The 24,605-nt window shown below is 37.4% G+C and overlaps 2 protein-coding genes and 1 long non-coding RNA gene across 3 annotated transcripts; 1 reads left to right on the top strand and 2 right to left on the bottom strand.

Annotated features, from left to right (window-relative positions):
- Positions 1-4,122: 4,122 nt before the first annotated feature.
- LOC140212432 (homeobox protein Hox-A9) lies at positions 4,123-13,368 on the bottom strand. Its single transcript, XM_072283214.1, has 3 exons — positions 13,314-13,368; positions 6,334-6,900; positions 4,123-5,476 (listed from the first exon to the last, which is right to left on the bottom strand). Exons 2-3 carry the CDS (start codon positions 6,872-6,874, stop codon positions 5,235-5,237), a joined length of 783 nt encoding a protein of 260 aa, XP_072139315.1. The 5' UTR covers positions 6,875-6,900; positions 13,314-13,368; the 3' UTR covers positions 4,123-5,234.
- A 22-nt stretch (positions 13,369-13,390) lies between these two features.
- Positions 13,391-17,725, top strand: LOC140212433 (uncharacterized). Its single transcript, XR_011889718.1, has 3 exons — positions 13,391-13,684; positions 13,785-13,852; positions 16,378-17,725. It is a non-coding gene; the product is annotated as an uncharacterized lncRNA (long non-coding RNA).
- On the bottom strand, positions 13,623-17,188 carry hoxa10b (homeobox A10b). The gene is made up of 2 exons (XM_072283211.1): positions 16,360-17,188; positions 13,623-14,783 (listed from the first exon to the last, which is right to left on the bottom strand). Exons 1-2 carry the CDS (start codon positions 17,114-17,116, stop codon positions 14,509-14,511), a joined length of 1,032 nt encoding a protein of 343 aa, XP_072139312.1. The 5' UTR covers positions 17,117-17,188; the 3' UTR covers positions 13,623-14,508.
- Positions 17,726-24,605: the final 6,880 nt, after the last annotated feature.

Below are 24,605 nucleotides of genomic sequence, written 5' to 3'. Positions count from 1 at the left end.
TGCGATTATATCAAAACATTGTGGCCGTAATTCCAAATATTGCCAAAATTTTAGAAATAAAAATGATTTATAAAGCTTTGCAATTATTGCTGGTCTCTAAACAATTCTGCTGTTATATCTTCAGCAGTTCTGGCATATTTGATCTTGCACGATTGAAAATCGATAAATATTCAATTACTAACAATTTCTCAATTGCATAAATAGATAGACAGGAAAACAGACAGACAGAAAGCAGACAGGCCAGCAGAGAGGGAGACGGACATCGAGACGGAAGGACGTATTCACAATAATGGGTAGCAACGCAATATTTAGTAGAAATTTTGGCAAATTTCATGTCATCTGGAAAATTTTGCATTTTTGGAAATCCTATCCCGTTCAACGATGAGCATTTTTTTCTATGACATTTAAATAGACATTTAAATGTTATTGGCAGCCGGTTGCAAATACATGAAAAAAATACTTTATGGAACATTAAGATTATGTTGCACAGCAACAGATCATATTGAAACTGCAGCTGTGAACTTTACACTTCAATAGACAAAGTAGCAACGAGCACTTGATCACGAAGCATATATTTGAAATGCGATTGAATAATAATATATATCTTGGCTGTCAACATATTTTGAAATACCTTTATATCAAATTCCATTACAACTCATTTGCTGTAGTTTGTAATCTCTTATGGAGCTGTAAAACTTCCAGATTCCTCGCTGCAGCTTATTAAAAAAATGGAAGCCTAGTTTTGCTAAATTAGCATAGCATTGTGGCAAGAATGTGCAAACACACGCGTACGGATACACGTTTAAATATATACAATTTACGAGCGTCATTTTTGAAAATATATCGTGAAATAATTATCATTCACGTGTTCGTAATTCTGTGGCTATCCGACGAACTTTTGAATCCATGTACACCACTTTTCAGCGTGGTGAAAGAGCCACGGCTTTGTTCCAAAAGGTAAAAGCGAATATGCTTCCAAAAAGCGGTTGTGCGTTTTTGACTTTCAAAATAAACTTGAGTGAATTTCTTTAAATATTCCGATTCTGGTAATAAATAGGCCTTCTTTAACGCCGGCCGCCCCCTTATTCATTCCAAGACCAATGTGGGGAAGTTCCTATAGAGACTGCCCTTTAAAAAATTATATGCTTAAATGTCGCAGTTTGACCCAATGTTAAAATATTATGTAGGTGACAACGTATGTGTAAAAATAAACGTGTATCCCCTTAAACCTTTTTATTTGGTTACCATTATCAAATTTAAATAAATTATTAATGATTTCATGCAGATTCTAAAACTTATTTGAATGAATTTACCGGGTATTTCACGACGTCCCTATTTAATACTTATCTACATTTAAAATGCACTATCTTATGTTGCACTGAGTTATCATCTTTGCAATCTATAATTTTCTGACTTCATACAAAATAAAATTATCGCTTATTTCAGTAATCTCTTGTTCTCATTCAGACCAGATCACAGCCGCGCGAGTGCGCGCTCACGCACGCGCGCGCGCACACACATACACACACACAACACACGCACACACACACACACACACACACACACACACACACACAAACACACACACACACACACACACACACACACACACACACACACACACACACGCACACACATTTTTTTGCGTGCATCATTGGGCGAACTTATCCTGCCTAATTATGTATTATATATTTTTAGTGTCAGGTTGGTGTTTTTAAATATAATCATCTGAATTCTGATTATAAAATATATGTGATATGGATTTTATTTTCCTTCGTTGTGTTGCATTTAACGAGATTCCTCCTGCTCTTCTTGAAAAGGAAGTCACCATAAATAATTAACGTGCAATCATATGCATGAAACTGCTTGCGTATATGTCTGAATGCATGAATTTGTGTTATAGTTGCGTGGATGAGCGGACGTATTGTGCACGTAGTTTATATGCACGATTTTATGTGCAGATATTTAATGATTCGTTTTCAAGTAACTTTTAATTGCTCTCCAGTACTGCAAACTGCACAGTAGGGCTGAGGAATAGAGTGGAAAATAACCAATTTAAAACGCCTTATTGTACATTAAAAATAAAACACTAAAGTACAAATGGTTTTCAGACCCTCTGTGAAGTGGAATTAATCTGTTCACAAATGAGTTGATGGATTCAAAATGAATATACTCCATCGACCACAGTCCGAATTTACAAGTGTCATTTGTCGTAGATGTTTTCATCCTATTTACAACCTACTGTATAAATAAATCCCGGGGTATAACAGTATTTGCACATTTTGGCAGCTTGGCGGCACTCTTTTTAAACTCTTTTGTGGATTAATACTGCCATCTTCTGGCTGTAGGGAGATCCTGCTGCAAAGAAACTGCTGGCTGGGAATGCCCAGAAAGCCTTGTCTAAACTGTGTTCAATCTAATAACTCTATCGATTTCACTCAGATATTTTCTTATATCTACCCAATTAAATATCGAGCATTTTAAAAACAGACTTAAAATAACTATATATCAGTTATTTTTGCCACTAGACGCAATACATTGGTAAAGAGATATGTGAGGGGCCCACGTTAGAGACGAGACTAATAAAGGTCGTTATTTCCGCAGACCCTTTTGTCTAAGCAGCCAGACAAAACAAATGGATGGCCTTCCCTGGAAAAATACTGATTGTAGCTGGACAGTTGTAAACTCATTAAAACCTGAATTCCAGACGGCTTGCCAGACCCTTTATTTTATTGCAAGTCTCCCTGTTTAGTCTTTGAAGTTCCATATGTAACAACAGAGGGCGTCGCAACATTATAACCCTCCAGACTGAACACTTTAAAAAATAAAATAAAGCAATTTCAATTTACCAACTGTTTTAATATCATAATAAAATTTTATTTTAATTACTGTAAACCCTATTCGTGTGTTGACGCTAGACATGAAGAATACTTCGATCGTCAGTGTCGTGTTTATGTACTTCGCCCCTTAACCTCCAGCGTTTTACACCCCATAAACGCTTACAGCAGTCATTTTATTTTATTGCGGTACACCACTCTGAATTTTACTAACGACAGCCACTGCCAAGACTTGCAGCTACTCGGGCCTTTGCGTCCAAATTCCAAATCGTTTGAATCCCACTAAATCCATCCAAACTGTCTTCGGGGATTTAAAAAGTTTTAGGGATCGTACAATTAGTAAGGAAGTTGCACAAATGGCCAAATCGTGTACATTTTGTTAGGGGAGGAAAATCAAAGACTATTTTAACTTTCTTTGCTTTCAAAGGCTCCGATTCTTTTGTGCTGATATGTTGAGGAAATGGCGGCAAGGATTAGTGCTAGACTGATTTTTTAAAAATATATAGATATTCGTTTCATTATAATGTGATAAAATCCCAATAGCATTGGAGTTTTTTTTCACGGGCAACCGGATCAAGGTTATCTATTTCCACTCCGAGTAAAATTACTGCATTTCTTGCATAAGTAACCCACAACATATCGTATAAATAGCCAGCCGCATTGGAGCATGGCCAAGCGACAAATACAAGTTGTTAGTGCGCTTTTGCAGGTTCTCGGGTTAATTGGTGATAACTGGGCGTTAAGCTCAGATGTATTCAGACCCTGCGTCATCAAATCCGCTTCCAAAACAAAGCTACTACTTCAATGTTTATGATTCTTTTTTTCCTCCACCCGGAAACCTCGAACTCTAGTTTTAGTTACGAGTAAACATCTCATGTTTATTCCGGGAAATCCAAAGAGTAGATCAAATTTTGAATACCAGAACTTTGGAAAGAAACCTAATAGCTTTTGTTGAAATAATCGCTAAATGTTACAAAACTATGTGTTGATATCACAGACTAAGTCTTGGTGCTGAACGGATTTTTCCTTGAAATTGATATATATATAATTTTTATTTCATCATCCCTTTTGTTGTAAAAATTTGGGTTTAATTCTAATATTTTAAACCCGTAAAGAATAGTTGGCGAGTTTCGAAAAATTCTGGAATTAGGGCTCAATAGATGAAATATATTCGGGGACAGAGTACCCCGGAAAGCATTTCCGTACATTGAATTCCATGACGAGAAAACACGTGTATTATGTAGTGAAACATATATTTTATTAGACAACAAATAAAATGACATTTCATTACAAACAGTATAGTTTGGTCAATATGACACGAGGTATTCATTTTAAACGTGTACACAAGTTTAAATGTGTTAGCTTGGCAGGTCTAAAGAAAATCCCATTTAAAACACATTAGTGGTATATGCTCTTTCTATTGCACCCAAATATTTTCCTTGTATTGTACACATTACCTTTATTGACAATATTGTTTTCTTTCCATCGCATAAATGCATCTAGACAGTTTTTAAGAGTGACATTTACACACGAAACATAGGTAGTTACTAGTTATACATATAGGTAGTTTTAAACCAAATCTTATACTTTTCTTTGCACCACAACACCGATAAATACAAAGTGTCTGAGAACTTTATTCGTGCTTTCATCACAATAGACAATAGTATCGTTTAGCAGAATGTTCAGCGCTGCTTTTTTATTTTAAATAAAACTTATATTAGCATTCTATGCAATTCAGTTTCATATACTTGCTGAAGAACAACACAATCGTCATGCACCCAGGCAAGGCCGTTACTCAGCCTCACAAAGACAGCATAAAGCCCGGCGTTTTTTTTTTACAAGTTAATTCACAGTGAAAATAATACAATATATGTCCCAAGTTCACCACGAAAATAACATTTCATGTCCAACACACAGCCTGTTAGTTTTATATTAAACATCCTGAGTTGAGCTGAGTTTTTTCTTTTGTTGGTTTACTCGATCTTAACTCAGACACCGCCCAAGCACATAGGCCCAGTCACAGAGATAATCACGACAGACACAGGGATTCAAGTATATAGGCAGCCTCGTTTGCTGCGTGTAAAACGAGTAAATATTAAACTAATACAGTATTACTGAATTACTGCCCGCACAGAATAGCGGTAGATTAAGAGAAGGTAGTTTTCATGTAAAGGTAGCTTCCGTAGCCACAGACTTAACCTTGCCGTAGATGTCTCCATCTTTGGTTCCCATCTAACCAATGCATTAGTCTTTCCCACCAAGTGTAGTCCAGAACTGGCAAAGGAGTAATTTGTGCTAATGGTATGATATAATGTTCTCAATGTCTTTCTAAGCAGGGTCCGTTTCGATTGTATTTGTGAGTTAGTCCTTTCCCCTTCCAAGATATTTTAATCCGTGTCACCGGTCATCTTTAGGTCGTTCCTTGTTAATCTTTTTCATCTTCATTCTTCTATTCTGAAACCAGATTTTAACTTGCCGTTCGGTGAGATTGAGGACTCTGGCCACTTCGTATCTGCGGTCTCTGGTGAGGTACATATTAAACAAGAATTCCTTTTCCAGCTCCAGCGTCTGATGTTTAGTGTAAGGACAGCGTTTTTTTCTGGTGGACCTTGCATGCAGCCAGTTAGCGGAAGGGTTATCTGAAAGTGTAAAGGAAACACATTTACTTTATTTCCCTTCCCATGTTAGTCAAATATTGCAATATTCCCAGAATCAAAACACCTTTACAGATAATAGGGGGTGGGCAACTCTGGGTTGATGAAACTGTTTTCTGCAAATTCATATGTTCACACTGATTATCTTATGTATTTACATTTATCTTGTTTTTTAAAAATATTATTTCTTTCTTATCATATTGTGTTTTTTGTGCTGCATTTGATCTCGAGCAACAATTATTTCGTTCTCTTTTACACTTGAGTATTGGAAATGACATTAAGCAATCCTGAATCTTCAATCTTTGAATTATTATACTTTTACACGCATTGTTCAGTTCAATGAAGAAAGTCTCTGTACAGAGTTTAAAACGAAGAGATAAAATAGCAGTATTAGACAAATTGTTAATCAAGGTAAAACGTTAGCTAATTGCATTGTGTGTTGCATGCATTTCATCTTTCCAGTGAACTTATCTCCATCTCATTTACTTGCACTTGAATTACGGGGTCTGCAATTAATATCTTCCCCTTCCTCTGTTATAACGAAATGCATACTAGTTCAGTTTACACACGGTTTCTGTCCATGGAAATGCCCTAAAACGTACAAATGAACCTTGATCAAATACCTTGAATTTATGCATAATATTCTCTCTCTCTCTCACACACACACTCACTCACTCACTCGCTCTCTCTTTCACACACACACACACACAAAACGCATAATTAAAAGGAGAAAGATGTTTTTTTATTACTGCACGCAATGAAAAAGTCAAGTATATAAAATGACTCTAATTTATAATCCTTAGAAAAGTTTTTAAAAAAAGACGCGAGATTTCCATACTTACTTGGATCCAAGTGCAGTTTATCTGCGTTTGGCTCAACCTCTCCATTATTTTCAGAAAAGGAAATCTCGGCCAGACGTTTATCACCGGGAGATGGTCCACAAGGATAATCTGAGAGGGCTAACGTGTGTGTTTCAAACGTAGTACAGTCATTCCTGCGGGCAGCTGCGGGCTCAGGTTTGATACCGTAGTGTCTACTGGAAGGTAACCCGGGGAAGGACAAGGTTCCCGGCATGGGATCTAGCCAGGAGCGCATGTACCTACCATCAGGCGTAGCGGCAATAGGTGCCTGGTGCATGTATGGGTGATAAACGGCGGGCATGTTGGCAGAACTCTGAGCATGAACCGGGTTCCAGGACGTACTGAACACGGTCGCTTTAGATTGGAAGTTACATGGGGAAAAATCGGGGTGCTCAGCGAGAGGTGCCTGCCTGGAAGACTGAGCCAATGGACCCGAGGCATATCTGGACGACAGCAGATCCTCGTTTTCATGCATTATAAGAGAGTCGACATAATAATTGCTGATAGTCCCCGATGTCGACATTCTCGGCAAAGACACAGCAAGCGCCTCTGAAAATATGAAAGAGCAGATTTCAATATAACAACTTACCGCCGGGACAAGTACAGTCCGCTAATATGGTGCAAGCGCACTTCCACGCCATTGGATAAATTACCCACGTGACTCAAAAAACAACAATAAAAGATAAATCAATCCGCAGCTTGTAGCGGGGTCAATCTTTTATAGTCATAATTTTATATAGCAAGTTCATATGTTTTTTTATGCAAAGGGATATAATTTCTTCTATATAAACCCGTCGATTTGTTTCTGGCAACTGAAATGTGAAAAAGTATCCGGTTGTATTTCTTTTCTGAGGGGACTACTTTATATCATAATCAATCTTCCCCTCAGATGCTCGTTTTTTTTAACGAACACCTTATAATCGTTAACCTTCTCATAAAATATTATGGAAAGAGTGAAATTATAAACTGCATAAAAACAACGAAGAATGTGTGTTCGGGCAGGTATTTATTATTTATGCTTGGTAAAAACTAAAATTCAAATGCATTTTTAATAAATGATAATTGTTAACGAAGTTTTAAAGACTACCCCTGAGAAGTGTCGTGTGTACCTGCATCTTTTATGCATCGCTCCTTTTAAAAACGAGTTCCACATTAAACCCACTGTGTCAATCTCCGTTTTATAACCGTTTGAGCAATTAAACTACATGTTAGCAAACTATGGCCATTGCAAAACGGCTCTTTACCTACAGTAAACCATAATAAATTACAACTTCCGCGTACAACGTGCTATTTTTGGTAGACAGATGCAGATACACGGGGGATATTAATTTGTTCGGAAATCCAGTAGTCCACACATCTTTCTCTTCGGATTCGTGGACAATCTCCTTCATACATTCACTGGAGGATTATGTGGGCGAAAATTGCAAAGCCTTCCTTCACTGACGGTATTTGGAATTCTCGTCTCTTATATGATTCAGATAGATTCCTTTCAATGGCAAATGAAAACAAACCATTAGACATTGAACAAATATACGAGGCCTATTTCTGTGGATTTCGCCAGCATCAGTATTAATGGCTTCATTTATTACCTTTTCCCCTCGGCATATTAAATATTACAACGAAGTACTGTGCTTTAAAACCTAATTGGGCCTAACCATCTCTCTCACGCACACACGTTCTACCGATATATGTAAGATGTGTGAATGTGTATCTCTAAAGCGACGGATGATTTTACTCAACAAGATTAAAATTAACATAAAGGATATTCCTGAAAGCCGGTATTATGGCCTGGTTCAGAGTTTAAGTAAATAAATATACAATATATTTAATAAAAAATCTGTGAAATTACTTCAGAAATATTTCGTAATAATTTTCCGTTATTATTATAACGTTTTTGCGTAGAATAACTTATCATTGCCGTTCTAACAGGAAATATTTTCTTTTATATCTAATGATCACACGTCGATTCATTTATTTGTTTGGCTTTCCTGCGCTGTATTCGCAGAATAAAATGGTAGTTTTTTTACAGTGTTTCATTGGGACAGCTTTTTAAATGTGTTTGTATGGAGGAAACATCTCAGAATCTGCGAAAGAATTAATAACAGCTATTCTAAATGACTGGCATTGAGCCTAGTTCTGTTTTAATTAAAAATACCCTTGGTCTTTCAGGCCAAGTAATTAGATTTGGCTGTTGAAGCTGTCGATTCACAACTCAGCCGTAATGTTTCAGTTTTAATTTTTATCTTTGTTTGCGGCTATTTGGCCAGCTATATGCGGTTAAAAATATTTCTTCTGCTTAAAATGAAGGTGGAAATAATATCTTGGTGTACCTCGACAGTAGCAACAAAGTCCTCCCCCGCAATCAATGTGAAGTACTTGAACTGTTGCCTTATATCTGATAACGCAGAAATAGTGAAGACACAAAGACAATTATCAGATGCCACTTAAAGCCAACGTGCTATCGCGCTTGTGGTGAATAGATAGCTCCCACACATGCACCCTCCTTAGTACGGCTGCCCTTACAACCATCCGATGATTGTATAAACCTGCAAATAACTGAAACGCAGCGATCTTTCCTCTGGATTTCTTTTAATCTGAACAATTATATTTTTGTTCTTACTCCTTCGACTTTTCAGCGTTTAGGGAGAGTGGGCCAGGAGGGAGATTTTTTTTTGTGTGGGTGGTATGCTGGTGTTAAGGGGGGTTCTGGGGGGGGGTGCTGAAGTCTGAGTCTAAAGTGTCTGCGGGCGAGGGGTGGGGGCGGGTGTTGGGGAGCTTCAGCGGTCGCTTGCGAGCGGACATGAGTATCTAGACAGCGCAATGTTACATTGAAACTGGTGGAGTGATGAGGTCGAGAGCAGAATCAAGATCCATTCAAGTCCAGTGCTGAGCCTAAGGGAGAAAAAAAGAGACGTTTGCGTTTCCTGTGCAGATTGTCTGAAATTGGGATAAAAATGTTGATTTTATATATACATAAAGTGAAGCCACGGGGCCCTGAATCTGTACTTCGCTAAACAGAGCCGTTCATCTAATTAAAATTAAGGTTTTTTAAATGAGATTTTTAAAAAAACGACTAGCCATTAAAACAAAAGTTGGAATGCGCCGCGTCTAGCTGTGATCCTAAAGATTTATAGTTTGTATGTAATGCTTGATTTTAAACGATATAGTTGAATTCGTTGCAAGTAGTATAATCATTACTTTTTTCCTACCAAAACCTAATCCATTCCCTCACCCCCCACCTAAAATATAGTTACGAATTTTGATAGTCTGTATTTCAGTTTAGATATACAGTTGCGACTTTTGTTCAGGCGTCCTGGACGGGAAGCTCACATGTCGTTTGCAAGCTCCAGCTCTCAAGCAAGGGCATTTTAAAAACAGCATAAAGACAGAAAATGTATGACCGTTCTTGGATGCAATTCCTTAAGTTCTCCAATAAATTGTTACAATGCGGCAAGGATGCAGATAATTCAGCGTAGAGGAATGCAACAAGGCATCCACTTCAAGTTTAAGATATATTTGGTAGACAGATATTTCGTATCTCATTCTATGACAAGGCGAATGGATTAAGGATAAAGCTAAATTGCTCTTCCTGTGCAGTGTCGAATTGGTCTGGTTTACTTCTACTTTAGAATTACGTTTATTGTAAATAAATAGCATATCGTTATGAATTCGTGCAAATATTATATCAATGAAAGTTCGGACAAAAGTATTATACCGATGTTTTCTCAGCAAAAAAAATATTTTAATGCTTTATTGAATTATCCAGACAAATTGGATATTCATTGAATGCACATTGTAGTCAGACTAATTTGGAAAGACTGAGAGAAAGCTGACTGATAAAATTTTTAAGGTTGACATAGCCTGGAAATTTCGACTTTTTAGAGGGACTTTACAGCCTTATCATTTAAAAAATGCTGACGCCTATGTTTCCGTTCAGATAACATCTGTGTAAAATTGCAAAGCCCAATTTGTACACTCACAGTACGTGAGGACGATAAACATCTTTCATCGTGTTCGTGTCTAATTTGCTATAAGCAAAATAATTTGACCAAGACTCAACGGTGTATAAACTATATGATTTACATGCTGGCGATATCTACATGGGATTCAAAATTGGTCTGAACGCTTTGGAGCTAAACGCTCACGTTCAGTTGCGAGCAAGTCATGTCTGATGATAGTCTGAGAAAAAAAACAAACATTATATTGGAGTGTGGTAAGTTTACGAATAATTGAATCGCATTTTAGTTCATTCGCAGCAATCCGAAATTAAATACTCAATGTAAAACTGTGGAGGACTGCATGCACTGGTATTTAACAAAAAGGAAAGCGAGCTTTTAATTTAACATTAATGAAAGCGACAACAAAGCTGTCGCGGTTTCCTTTTTTATAAGATTATAAATCGTATGAACCTCGGAGGTGACTGCGAACAACGCAAACGTATTATAATACAAAATGTAACCAGAATGATATTTAAAAATAATATAATTTGTTCTATCAGATTTGTCAAATAAGTAGTAGTTAAAGGACATTAAATTGGGAAAAATAGCATTAAAATATGGATGATATAAAGCACAATTCGATATTTATTCGGATGCGTAATGATTTAAGAAATATCTCCAACTTCTTGGTAATGTATTCGTCTATAGAATCGAGATAAATGAGAGGGAATGCATTTAGTCGAAGGGCAGCGTTTACAGCATTTTAAGTAGGGTCCGCCAGTTACCAGAAGGGATGACCAGTACAAACTTGACTTCCTTCGCGGGTCAATAAACCATGCCGTCGATAGTTTAAGGTGGCACAGCGGCATCAGGAGAATACGAACCTGCTGTGGTGAACCAACGCACTTATTTTTTTTCGGGAGATCTTCTTTTATATTGAACTGAGAAAATAATCAAGATAGGTATTTCTGCTTTACGTAAATTCTCCTTCGACAACATGCTGGATGACATAATTTAATATTGCAGATGAGCCTTTACCCATATATGAATTAAACAGAAATAGTTTCCTCGCAAAGCTAATTTCCAATCGTTTACAGGAACATATGGAAAATTGTATGTAAGGATATTTTCTTTTTACAATATGCAAGTTCTGCATTTTCTCCATTAATTTATTCTGCTCGTTTAACTTCAGAACAATTATTGAACATACATTAGATGAACAATGAATTTAATTTTGCATTCATAAAACAGGACAAGAAACTATGTGGATATAATGATCCTTGCTTTGCATAATGACATTGAAACATCCATTTTAAATAGTTTAATTCCAAAGGATGTTCATTTAACTTAACCAACAAAATAAAGCACCAGTGTGCTTATTTACTTGCTTTGCTTAGATTAAAGCTTCTGTTTGTCTGGTCTAAACAGCCCAATATAATGGGACAAGTCTGCTTTCTGTGTTTAGTCTAGTTTCAGCAGAGCCTGAGCCTCCGACTGAGCAGCGCTTCCACTACGCTCCGCCGAGGTCGCTGTTTCCAAGAACAAACCAAAATTACGCGCCTAGGCGCCATGTAATGATCATAACCGAGGCCTTGTGCCTTTCAAGTAATTTCTTTGTCTTGCACATGGTAGAATACATATGCATAAAATGCGTATCTTAAATCATGTTGCAAGGACCTTTTTTCTATTTCAAATTTTCACCACGAATTACAATATGAACCATGCACAGAATGTATCAAGCAAATATGTGACTTTTTTTAGCTATGCTAATGTAACTTGGAATATTTATCACTAACAAAATGGAAATCTGAAATGCATCGATTACGCCGCCGTACGTATGAAACTGCAGCGATCTGCAGCAGGGTACCGCGGACTATCATCGGTGCTTTCAAATAATGTTTCGACAGCGCACACATATTGAAGGGAAATCGAAATGTATCATATTTAATTTAAACATGAACTTGATCCTTCTTAGGAAAAACAAACAGATCGAATGTAGAATGTTATATTCAGGAAATTCCACATCGTTCGGAAAGCACAATCCAGCTTTAGTTTATAAAATAAAGAAGAATCTCTTGTGCTCTTTAAAAAAAAATACCATTGCATTAATTTCGGAATGGGCGGGGGTGGAAAGTTATACAATAGGAATCTACTATATCGTTTTGCTACACGTTTTTATTCCTGTTACAGAACTTTACCGCTGGCCGTATCAAACCAAAAGCTTTTAATTTTTTTCTTGCTTTTTTTTAAAGTATCTGATGTTTCTTTCCAAACCAGCTCAAGAACTCACTGGCGAAGACGATAACTGCAGTAATTCAGGCAGTTTCGTGTTGTAGAGTTAGACTTTACCCCAACAACATGAAACTACCTAAATCACAGGTCAGTTCTATCTCAGATCTTTAGATTCCTATCACTGTACATAAGTAGGGGGCAATCTGAATGCACATTCAACAAGCTTACTCAGATAAAGGTCACAATCATTGCGCTTCCCGTCAAAATCTTGCATACATTTACCAGAATCGAAGGACGCTCCAACATGCCAGGCTGTTTGTCCCTAAAATTATTCCCAAATAATCGAGGGGTTTTCGGGGTTTTGATGCCGGATTCCAATTCAAATGAATAAATTGAATTGCAAATTCAGCACGAGAATACTTGTTAGACCCCACTAAATATGGCGGGGTTCTTTATTATCCCTGTGCAGGATTTCACGCGATCTCTATACATGTCATTCATTCTAGTAATGATAAGCTATTGTAACTTGCGTGCACTGCAATAATAACGAGTTCAAGGTTTGCCCGAAGAGCTAGTCAGATGGCACAGACAATAAATATATATTTTCTTTTTCTTCTTCTTCCATATTCCCCACCCAAAAAGAAAATAACCCATACAGTAGCATTAACTTTCCTTTGCTAAAACCACAGATTACATTTAAAATATACCAAAAACACGTGTTTGTTATACATGATCCCATACCTATTGGTTTAAATATACGATAATGGACTTCGCTCTTCATACAGATCTCACCTTCATCCTGAATACTTCCAGATGTTTGATCTGCTAGAGTATTTCGATTCTTCAAACTCTTCTGAATTTTGCAGATTTAAAGATCTGGAGTGCATTTTGTTCGAAGAAAACCAATGTCCTACATCCGAGCGGTGCGCTGCTTCCTCTGTCTTCGTGGCTGTTCGCTCAACTGAAACCACTCGTCCAAGACAGCAACAACCCAGATATACTAGCAAGTCATAAAACTCAACAAAAGCCGACAAACGTTACAGCACCATTGCTATATAGCCCAGACAAATTACGACCGTCTAGGTAATATTTAAATAGATTGCAACGGTAATTGCCAGTCTTAAACCCACCATTCCTGTAGTAAACCTTCTCAACAGATAAAGGTAAGGAAAAAACACCGAACACAAAATGAACTTTAAAAAAACAATGTGCATATACCTATCTCAAAGGACTCCGACGAAATACGTTTTATTCATCTTCCAGGGAACACAAGATTTTGTTAACGTACACAGTGCAGCGGCAGTTGGATCAAGCAATTTCTGAGTTTTCCAGTAAGAATATTTCTCTTTTTTTTTCAAAATCAAAAATGAATCAATTCTAGTTGATTTTATTTTCTTTTTAAAAGGGAATCGGCGGCACGGAATAAAGGGTCCCACGTTCTACTTCATTATGTTTGCAACAATGTTTCACATTTAAATGTGCAATGGTGCTCCCGTTCATGGCATGTGATATATTTATGTAACAACACACTTTTACAGCATATTCACATTTAACTTTTATCGACATATCGGTATATGGTAGTAACATTATCCTGGAACTATTTTAACAGCATAAATGTATTTAAATATTACAATGTTCGATTTACTTAGCTCATAATTGGTAACTAGCACAATTAAATGATTGTTGACACGTTCATCATCCTTCTTCCCCCCCCCCCAACCCTATTCCTCCTCAGTTGTTTGGAAAATCGTCATATCGGACGATAACTTCTGTGCATGCCTTACCCATCGATGGCCACACTTATTATTATAGATACAGAGACAGACTAGCTCCACAAATAAAAACAAAACACATAAATCGTATTTATCTACAATCAGCACAAGGCTGAGGCGTCAGAGGTAAGTGGAAAAGGTTTCAGTCTTTTATTAACACTAGCATAACTTCCCGGTGTCTCCGGCTAAAATATTCAAACCAGTGTCTGTGTTTATCATGAAAAGCTGAAGTTTGCTGTGAGCTCTCGGATCCTGTTCTCACGGTTCATTTTCTTGAGTTTCATTCTGCGATTTTGAAACCAGATTTTGACCTGTCTGTCAGTCAGGTGGACACTGCGGCTAATCTCTAGGCGACGCTCTCGAGTCAGGTACATGTTGAAAAGAAATTCTTTCTCCAGCTCCAGGGTCTGATGTTTGGTGTAAGGGCATCGTTTTTTCCTGCCACTCTTTGCAGTCAGCCAGTTAGCCCCATTTTCAGCTTTCACTTCCCCTGTTGAGTAAAAGAAATGGCAGCAAGCAAAAGGAACGAAACAGAGATAGATAGATAGATAAAGAAATAGATAATAGATAGAGAGATAGAAAGAGAGAGAGAGAGAGAGAAAGCAGATGATCAGAGAAACAACAAAATGTTTCGTCAAATAATTTTCAATGGGAAACTACTTGTTCAAAAATGGATACTTTTACCTATGTTCTCTAGGCCATTGTGCCCAAAAATGAGGTACACCATCTTTAGTTGCAACATGAAATATTCAAAATACTGCATCTTCTAATTATTTGAAATTTTCACTTTTAATCTTATAGAAACATGGTCCATTTTTTCCCCAGCACCTGTCAATACCTTTACTGCATGTCTCCATGGTACGGAAAAATAATACATTTTGAATTATTCCGTGATCTAAGCCAGTCTGGGTGTTTATGTAGTATTACAGAGAACGTGGAGTCTTTTAGGATAAATTAGTTTGAAAATTGTACTTTAATAGAATTGGACATAATTTAAACAATTATCAGAAATCCTATGTACTCAGAGTGACACTGTCAGATTCATTTCATTCCATTCTGTAAGAGTGCAACTCATTTCCCCTATCAAAGTGCTAGATTTAATACCAACGCAGTTGGTTATTCAATTTAAATATACTCGTGTAATTATCATAAAATACAATATTTTGCTTAGCACTTCTGCTATCATTTCAAACTTTTAAGTGTTCGGTCCTATTTCTTGCCATGTTTCACATGAAATAAAACCTATCTTCATCCATGCCAATAATCCAAAGAGATTAAGTGGGATTCTTCATTTAAGCGAACAACTCCAAATGTACCAGATCGAAATGTGGAACCCTTTACTTGAAAGCTTTAAGAGTCTTGCCTTTCCACTTCTTTACTTTTTTCACTTGAACTAACTTATTCGAACTTTTTCTTATGAAGTTCGTTAGAGCTACAACTAAAATGATCGGTGGGCATTTCAACTTTGTATTATGGTGTTCCCATATAGCTAAGTGGATGAATTTTACGTACAGTAGGAAATAAACTAGGTAACCTCTAAAACTGTCTTTTCTCATCGATTCTGATATTTTTAACAAAATCCCATGAGCAATAATTCTACACTGGTTTAATAACATCAAATATCTTAATGCAAAATATGACAGCATTATCTTTTATTATTTTGAAAACTTTTCCTATTTTCTTATTTTAACCCTGTTTTCTCGAAAGACGCACTAGATCATAAAACGTCCCTGGTTTCCTTTGAGTATTATTTATTGGCTGTCTTTTATTTACTTTGGACTCTGCGTTCAAATATGCGGTACACTTAAATAACTGTAGACGGGATTCGTGGTTTTGTAACTTATCTGACAAGTTTAGAATCTGAGTGCAATTGATTCCGGAGCGTGGGCTCACACTATAAACTATACTAGGCATTAATTTTTACAGCATAGCTCACGCCCAAAAATAAAAAGTTCACAGGGTCAGAGCGAACCCCCCCTTTGTTAGGCTTGTTGGCTGTACCTGCCACGTCTACCCATTTCAGATTGCTAGCTCTGTAAACCGTCCACTGTCTCTCATGTACCTACCTTTTGTTTCTTTTTCAGGAGAGTTTTTGCTGCTCTCTGAGGGGACTGGAGAAGACTCCTCGTTTGCTGAGGAAGCAGGAGCTTCTGCCTCTTCCCTTTCGGAACCGCAAGTTAAATGGCCGGGGGATGTCCCTTCGCTTCCTTTCCTCCCCAACTCACTCGGGGTCGAAGCTGAAGAAGGGGGTGTTCCAAAACGGATCTGGGTCTGAGGCACGAACGGAGAGGCCCCAACCTGCCCAGTGTTGTTATAGAGTGTCTGTTTGGATGCCGGGTAGGCTTGGGACAGACGGAAATAGCCGGGCACAGGAACCCCGCCGTTAGTAGTAGTGTCACTAGTGGAGCACGACTCTGACGTGAGCCTTGGAAACGTGGAAAGATCTGTTGATGCCGCGCTTTTTGGACATTTCTCAGAATCATATAAGCAATAGGCATTTTCTTCTTTGATATTCTGGGGGAAGGAACATGCTGCTTGCTGGGTTGCAGGTTGATCCATGCGACAAGATCTAGGAGGATCTGACCAGACTTCCATCCCGCTCATGTAGGGATGAGAAGTCAGGACCATACTCTGAGAGTTGTTCTCACTGCGTTTGCTCAGAGATGGGAAAAGTCCACAGTTCTGGATGCCGTATGATAGATCAGAACCAGGCGGCAGGTATACGCTGTTGTTGGGATAATAGGTTCCTTCTCCGCCACGACCCACGCTGATCAGTGAATCTACTAAAAAGGAGTTTGCAGCCGGGCTGTCTGAGCATGACATTGTTGTGGGGTAATTTGGCGAAAGCAGAAGATATCCAGTTCAGGCTGACATTTCTTGTGCAAACACGTTGAATATGATTAGAGATACCTCCGCAGCACGACAGGCGGGACGAGCCAATCAAAAGGCAGAACTGGGCAGAAGCCGCTCCTCTTTGGCGAGGCTACGTCACCAGAACTGCAATAAGGTCACCATATGTATTCGGTAAACTGCAAAAAGCGTGTAAATGCATCTTTATTTATTCAGTTCTACTGTATTACAATTATGGCCTTCAAGTAAAAATTTTAAAAGGCGCAAAATGCTAATTCAATATTACAAGTTTCAATTTAACGAGAAGCCACATTAACAATTACAAGCAGCCGTTATTTACATACTTTTAATTATTAGCCAATGCAGTTGGCAAAAAGAACAAAGTTTTAATTCTATATTCTACAGTTTTATTCGGGCGTAGAGGTTTCACATGAGGATACTCGCGAGTAAACACAAGTAATCTTGACTTTCACCGATCTGATTGTAATTACCCAGCCGCCAGCTGCAAGAGTTTCATAGTGGTCACTGTAATTCAGATCCACGGTGTCTCTTCACTGATTGTTTCTTCCATTGCTATTCCTTGAAGAATCACCTCTGAAATAAAATCCGTGGCTCTATGTCTGGCCTGCGTAGCTTAGAGCTTAGTGGGTTAATGTAACATTCTGCAGCGCTGTGGGTTAAGTGCGGAAGGTCGAAGAAACACCCTAATAAAACAAGCATTTATTCTTATCCATCTATTTCTACAGCATGGATATTTGGTGTGACTGAATTATGACAATTCGTGGTATTTTATCCCAAATCACAATATCCAGAATGAGTTGTTGCGAAATACTTCATCCATCTGCCCATCGACCGGCTGAGCCAGAGTATACATCGTTTACCATACCTATAAAATCGACCTCATCATTTCGTCTTAAAAAATAGAGTGCGTTGCAGTTAAACAAAATTTACAAGCGTCTTAACTACAACCCGATTGAGTTTAAAACAAAGCGGGAAGCGGAAGCTTCCTTCAGACTCTGTCACCCCGTCCCGTTCAGAGGCAACTTAAAAAATGAGGACAGAGAGAAAGCCAAACTGCCATATATTTTTTTTAAATATCAGTATGGAAATGTGGTCTTCGATTGGTGACCTTCTCTCCCCCAATTTAGTATGCAGGATGATTATGCACAAATTAATGTTAATATTTGTGTATTGTTGTAGGAATTAATGCAACAGTAATAAGTGCCCCTCCCAGGCAAACACATAGACACACACACACACACACACACACACACACACACACACACACACAGAGAGAGAGAGAGAGAGAGAGAGAGAGAGAGAGACATCCACATGGTCCTAGACAAGGTAAGAACTTAACCGGGTGTATTTGTGGCTATACGTGTGGTTGTGGATCTGGGTAGGAGACAGTTCTGGGCGTCAGTCGCATTGACTGCATCTTGCTCGGCCACCTCTAATAAAACGTAGCTAGCAATGATGCCGAAAATGTAGTCGTTAGCTTAGGATGTAATATTCAGCCCCAAGCATGACTGTGTTTTGCTACGAGCCATCTTAAAGCCGGAATCAAAATGTGCACCCTGGCCGCCCCACCCCCACCCAGTACCCCACTTCCACTAGCACCGCCACCACTCCACCACCCAGACCCCCCCCCCCCATCTCTGCACTATTATTCCAATTATAGCTATTTTAACTTCTGGCGCTGGATTAAAACTCAGAAAGTATTGTTAATCTAAAGGAAGGTTATTTAAAATATCGTTTCAGTTAAGGTCAGCGTGATATAAAGGCCGGCTTTACACGCGTCGAGGAGCCGTCTCGGAGGATTCCTTATTCTCGCTTGTTTCCTAAGCACTAACGACTATTTAGAATTATCACGGCAGTCCAGAAAACCTATAAAAATCCGAATGTTCTGTATAGAAAAAAATGAAAATATTCCCTTTGCAGTCCCACTGTGCCCATGACACGTGTGATCACGGGAGCAGACAAAGATTTAATGGGGGAAAAATAACAATTATCATCTCTGCCAGAGTCTCATATATAAGGGTTCGGACTACTGTACACCAATGCTAACAAGCGGCGCATTTATGTGCTGGAGACCTGATATTTATCTGGTTCTCTTGGTAAATGTTTCATTGCTTAATAAATTGATACCATATTTGGATAATTTTATTGGTATGTTTTTGGAAAGGTTTAAACGTCTATAACCCAATTTCCTAGTAAATCTGTAATGGGGACAGTGGATTGGTTTCTTCAGTTTCTTAGACACTGCAAGCCTTTCTCAACTTTATGGAGAGGGATGGAGCGAGGGCCGTGAGTCTCCTGTGCACATTTAAAAAAACCCACACCAGGAAGTAATTGAAGCAGCAAGGATTTGCAGGAAGAAGTTTCTTTTTCTTGCTACTAAGGTGTACGTGACTGTTAATTACGACATTGGTAACAGTTAGGAAACGTGGTTAGCACTGCCGAGGACGCAGGGGAGATGAGACGCCTTTATCGTGCAGTTCAGGGGCAGAGACAGAAAAAAATACTAAAGAAATAGCTCTAGAAAGTGCATAATTCCGAACAAGTTAGACGGCACTTTGTGTGGCGATCAGTGCGTTCTGTCTGACATAAAAAAAATGAGTAACGAAGAAAATTTTCTTTACGCCATGCTATTTCGATCGTGGGCATTGCAAGATTTCTACATTTTTTCCGTCAGCGCGTAAATAAAAAAAACATCCGTCTTAAAACGCAGCAACAACTGAGGTAAATAATGCCTTCTCCAGTCAGTGATAAAGGGGCGAACCTAGATAGCAGAGGGGCGAATCGCGGTTCTTCAGTAAATAAGCGATTTCAATGTCTGAGCTGTGCTGGCTGTCTCACTTATGGCTCCGACTCGTTATTACCCTAGATCGTGAACTTAAGACTGAAGGCCAGACTGAATGCCTTTCTCTCTTTTCCGGATAAAGATACAAGGTGAAAACTCACGCATTCACCTCTTTCAGCACTGAGTGAGACTGCTTATAACAATTTTGTTATGGTTTTTTTCTCAATAACAAAATCTACCAAAACTTCTCTGAACTTCAAAGCAGAACTCCTCACCCTTGAAGTGTATCGGCCATTGTACTGTATGTGCGCATTGAAACCTTTTCGGACACGGAACTGGAGCAAACATTTACAATCTGTGGGCTCTGACTTAACGTAATATCAGTTCCTTGTGATGTGCTAAGATAGCTGGAGAAGTCGAAGACACACCATTGTTTTTTTTTGTGTCTCAACGATAAATCTAAAAACAATGTCTGACCTTAACTGCTTTTGTATTCAATAGTTTTGCAGGCAACCATCCCGAGATCCCAATATAGTTGCCTATCAGATCCCTTTTCGGATAAAATGTATCCAATATACATATTAAGGTGTATGGATCAAGCTGGCGACTGAGAACCCGTGGAAATAAAGTGCTCTTTTTCTTTATATTTGTTGCTCAGAGAATAAAGCACTGAAACAGAAACACTGTTCTATAAGTTTAGAAAGTTCTGAAGTAAGAACTTTATATACAGTTTACAATTAAAATACAAACTAACGCCAAAGATCGCAGACAAGAAATGAAAGAAAACAATACCAAATTCAGTAAATATTATTTCCATCTAAATCTATAATTCTAACTAATCTGGTTAGTTGTCGCCACAACACTATTAGAGGTGAGAAATATTTTTTAGGGACAATTTGTTGCATGTGTTTTAAAATTATTTAAATAGTGAGTCCAAGCCGTTAATCTAAAGACATCGTTTACATTCAGAGTTGAATGCAGAATAAACTGAGATCAAGCCAGAAAACAATAAGAATCCCTGTACTGAACAACAAAATGAAATGAAATATAGAGTAATAACAGAAATGGACGTATGGCTGTTTTACGGCTTGGAATGAAGAAAAATTAAGAACGTTATTTTTCAATTGCCTGCTTAAATAGAATTCCGTGAACATGCCTCAAACAATTTAAAACAGGGACAAAAGACTTGCATTTAAACAGCGCCTTTCACAACCTCGGGACGTCCCAAAGCGCTTTACAGCCAATGAAGTACTTTTTGATGTGCAGTCCCTGTTGTAACGTAGGAGACCTGATTCATTTGTTCTACTTCCATCTCAGCTATTATACTGCTATGTAGCAACAGTATCCCCTTTTAAAAAAGACTAAGAAAAAGCGATTGGATTATACAATTTCAAATGAATTAATCGACTTTGAACGTGAACAATGAACAATATTCCACAAGGTAAAGGTTTATAACTGGTGAAATCAGCACTTGTATGATAGCACTTCAATTTAGACGCGTTCAATGAAATCAGCATTCTAACAATTCAAAAGGTGTTCAGACGAAAATAGGGTGGGGAGATTTATAAAAATCTACTATATAAACTGAATAGAATATATAGTTTTCTGTGCCGAATCGTGTATCGATATATCTTTTTTTAATATATAAAACGGGATCTTAAATAATTCTAATGTTAGTTTCCCTTAAGATATTACAGGTAAAATTGCTCAAATGATGTGGAAGCCACGCATTGCCAAATACATGCAAATAAATAGACTTGCGCAAACTCATATATTATTCGACTTGGTTTTAAAGTTAACGAGATTTTGACTAGATGTTGTTGAAACAGATAGGTAGATTTCATTTATTTGAAATTACCTTTTTGTTAAGTATAGAATTTGGAATAATCTGAGCTATGGATTTTCATTTTCTTAACCATATTCTTTAAATGATTGAGAAGTTTTTTTTTTACACGCTGACAGAGTAGCTCACTGGCTTTATAACAAAAAAAAACGGCAATTTAGTTGCACCGGCCACGGTGAAGGTGACACAGCAGGGGTCGAGTCGCAAACTAAAAAGATCCATGTTATGGCCCACGTTGAAAATAGAGTTGGCGGAAAATGTATAATTACAACAAATTCTTTGCATCAGTAATCTACTCTATCCAGAACGTTTCATTCAATAACTTGATACCTCTAAACAATGAAGGATTTGTGGGTATTAATGTTCAATTTTAAGCCATTCCATAATCCAGCATTATGTTCATATTAAGGCAAAATTCAACTATGAAGCGTGCACATGCCAGATCTGTTTAACGTACAGCTTGTACGTCCCAGAACAAATAGTTAACTTTCATTATTGTACCCCCGCCCCCATCTATTCAAATAAAAAACAGACTGTAAGCAGTTCTATCATATTTACCAATTTTCTGTAGTAGACTCTGCTTTAGCAAAATGCTTTACAGCACATTGACGTCCTGCTTTGAGGAACTCACTGGGCAAACAACGGAAGTTTTGATGCAAAGCAATTTGTAAATAGTGACACGTAAAATATATTTTAATAGTTCAAGCACGCAGCCAAATATACACAATAAATTATTTTTGAAAAGTGTTTTGTTAGAAATAGAAAATGATAAACTGATTCTTAAATCAATTATATCAACTTCAGATTGTCTAAACTGTTTTATTTTCCGGAAAGTTAGGAAGATGAATTTCTTCTTTAGCCATCCTACTTTTTAAATTCATCCTTCAATATTTCACATTTTTGGCAATCTCGCGCACTAAATGCCTATTCTTTCCACCGCTTATTTTCGATGTTCACTCAGTTAGATATCTATCAATTAATTGAGATATTTTATCAAAGAGTTTTTGTCTTCTTACACTTGAAAGACGGGAATATCAATAACTTAAAAATCTAGACGCACTGGCTTCTAGTGCGGAAAACCTGATCTCCCTGACAAGAGGAAAGAACAGTTGTTGAAATTGTTTCCTTTGATGATATGGCCTTTAACAAACAAACTACTAATGACATTTTGCACATATCAATGCAGCAAGCACGAAAATTTAAATTCCTCTTCAAAACTGAGATCTATTTTTCGTTGCTTTGTTATCGGTTCCGGTTATTAAATATATTTAGTACTGAAACACCGGAACACACTTTATCCGGCAACCAAACAGAATGAATGAATATTGTGCTGCGTGCAAGTGCTAGTCCTAGACCTAGAGGGCGCTGTGCCTTCAGATTGTCTCAGCTTCCAAATAGCATGCTTTAAATATTGAAATTGTATTGAGTCCTGATAGGAATGCATTTCATGACATTCTTCATAACACATTATTAAAAGATATGAAGATAATAGCTGGAAGTTGCAATTTTTGTTACATTGTCTAAAACAAAGGAATACAATAAATGACACAAGAGAGATTGGAAGTATTTTTCAATTATAGGAAGGAGGTAATTTTTTGCAATTTAACGGAAAGATTCCATAGGCAATAATTAATTAATATTGACGTTGTAACGAAACCCTTTACTAGCTTAGCACAGTCGCATAAAGTTACATATATACAGGCAAGCAAGCAATCAACTGAACTACAGTACCCGCATCCAACACAATTTAACGCAATAATATTTGTTAGACATATCATGCTTATACATTGTTTAGCCAGACTAGTTAACACAGGGTATCACTACGGAACGTAACACTGTACAAGGCAAAATTAATCTTAGATTCCCCGCAGAAGACGGTCAGCAAGTATGACCTTCACATAAAATTTACTTCAAAATGTACAAAATCATGCACTTAATATGCTCCGAATTGACGTTAAATTTTAGCAACTTTCGCATTTCTTTGCATCTAGTTGTAGATTAGTCGTCCATGTTAAAAACACAATATGGTCGATGGATATCAACAAATAAGAGAAATAGTCCGCAGAAGTAGATTAATCTAATTTTTACGTTAACCGTTAAAACTAAGCAGAGCGAGAAATAAATAATCGAATATACTTTGGAAAAATATGCAACCAATGCTTCATAATGTTTCCCCATGGTTTAAAAATGCACAATTATTTGAAAAGACCCTATATCGCTTTTTTATATATATGATAATACGGGCAAACGAGGAAACCTAGCCCAGTTACACGATTCGGTTGACGTTTTAACATTCGATAATATTTAGGAAAACATGAAACTGCGCTAATATTATTGTTATACTTTTGAAGAAGAAATATATACATATTCTTTCATGTTTTAAATAAAATAATAAATGGGAACTGGACAAAATCGGAAAACAGAAAAGGGTCGGAAATGCTCTGAACCTTAAATGCAAAGTTCAGCGGTTGAGCACATTTACACCCAGAGACAGTTTTGAATAACACATATAGTCTTTTTGCGAAAATATTTCTCAGAATATTACACCCTGGTTGTTGGAGGAAATAAGCAAATTAAATTTTACATCGCTTGATGTCCAATGTTAGCATTAAGTTGACAATAAAAATCACGCAATATCGTGCAAAAACGGAAGGAAAAACAAAAGAACGAATACGCGAAACTGTTGCAGAAAAAAACATTTCCTTCCTAACTAGTAAATTCGACAATATACATTGTGTATTGTTTTTATTGTATAACATTCTCGTGATTTATTTAAGAAGCAAGTTTATTGTATTTTCTAATCTAGTTTAGTAGAC

The sequence above is a fragment of the Mobula birostris genome, chromosome 19 (genome assembly GCF_030028105.1).
Source record: "Mobula birostris isolate sMobBir1 chromosome 19, sMobBir1.hap1, whole genome shotgun sequence".
NCBI classification, from domain to species: domain Eukaryota; kingdom Metazoa; phylum Chordata; class Chondrichthyes; order Myliobatiformes; family Myliobatidae; genus Mobula; species Mobula birostris.
Note: the sequence above shows the minus strand (reverse complement) of the source record. Positions and strands in the feature narration are given on the sequence as shown.

Coding starts and splice junctions, on each gene's coding strand:
- LOC140212432 (XM_072283214.1), bottom strand. CDS start 6,874: ATGTCGACATCGGGGACTATCAGCAATTATTATGTCGACTCTCTTATA. Junction 5,477..6,333: donor TAAACTGCACTTGGATCCAA/GTAAGTATGGAA, acceptor TTACACTTTCAG/ATAACCCTTCCGCTAACTGG.
- hoxa10b (XM_072283211.1), bottom strand. CDS start 17,116: ATGTCATGCTCAGACAGCCCGGCTGCAAACTCCTTTTTAGTAGATTCA. Junction 14,784..16,359: donor TCCTGAAAAAGAAACAAAAG/GTAGGTACATGA, acceptor TTTACTCAACAG/GGGAAGTGAAAGCTGAAAAT.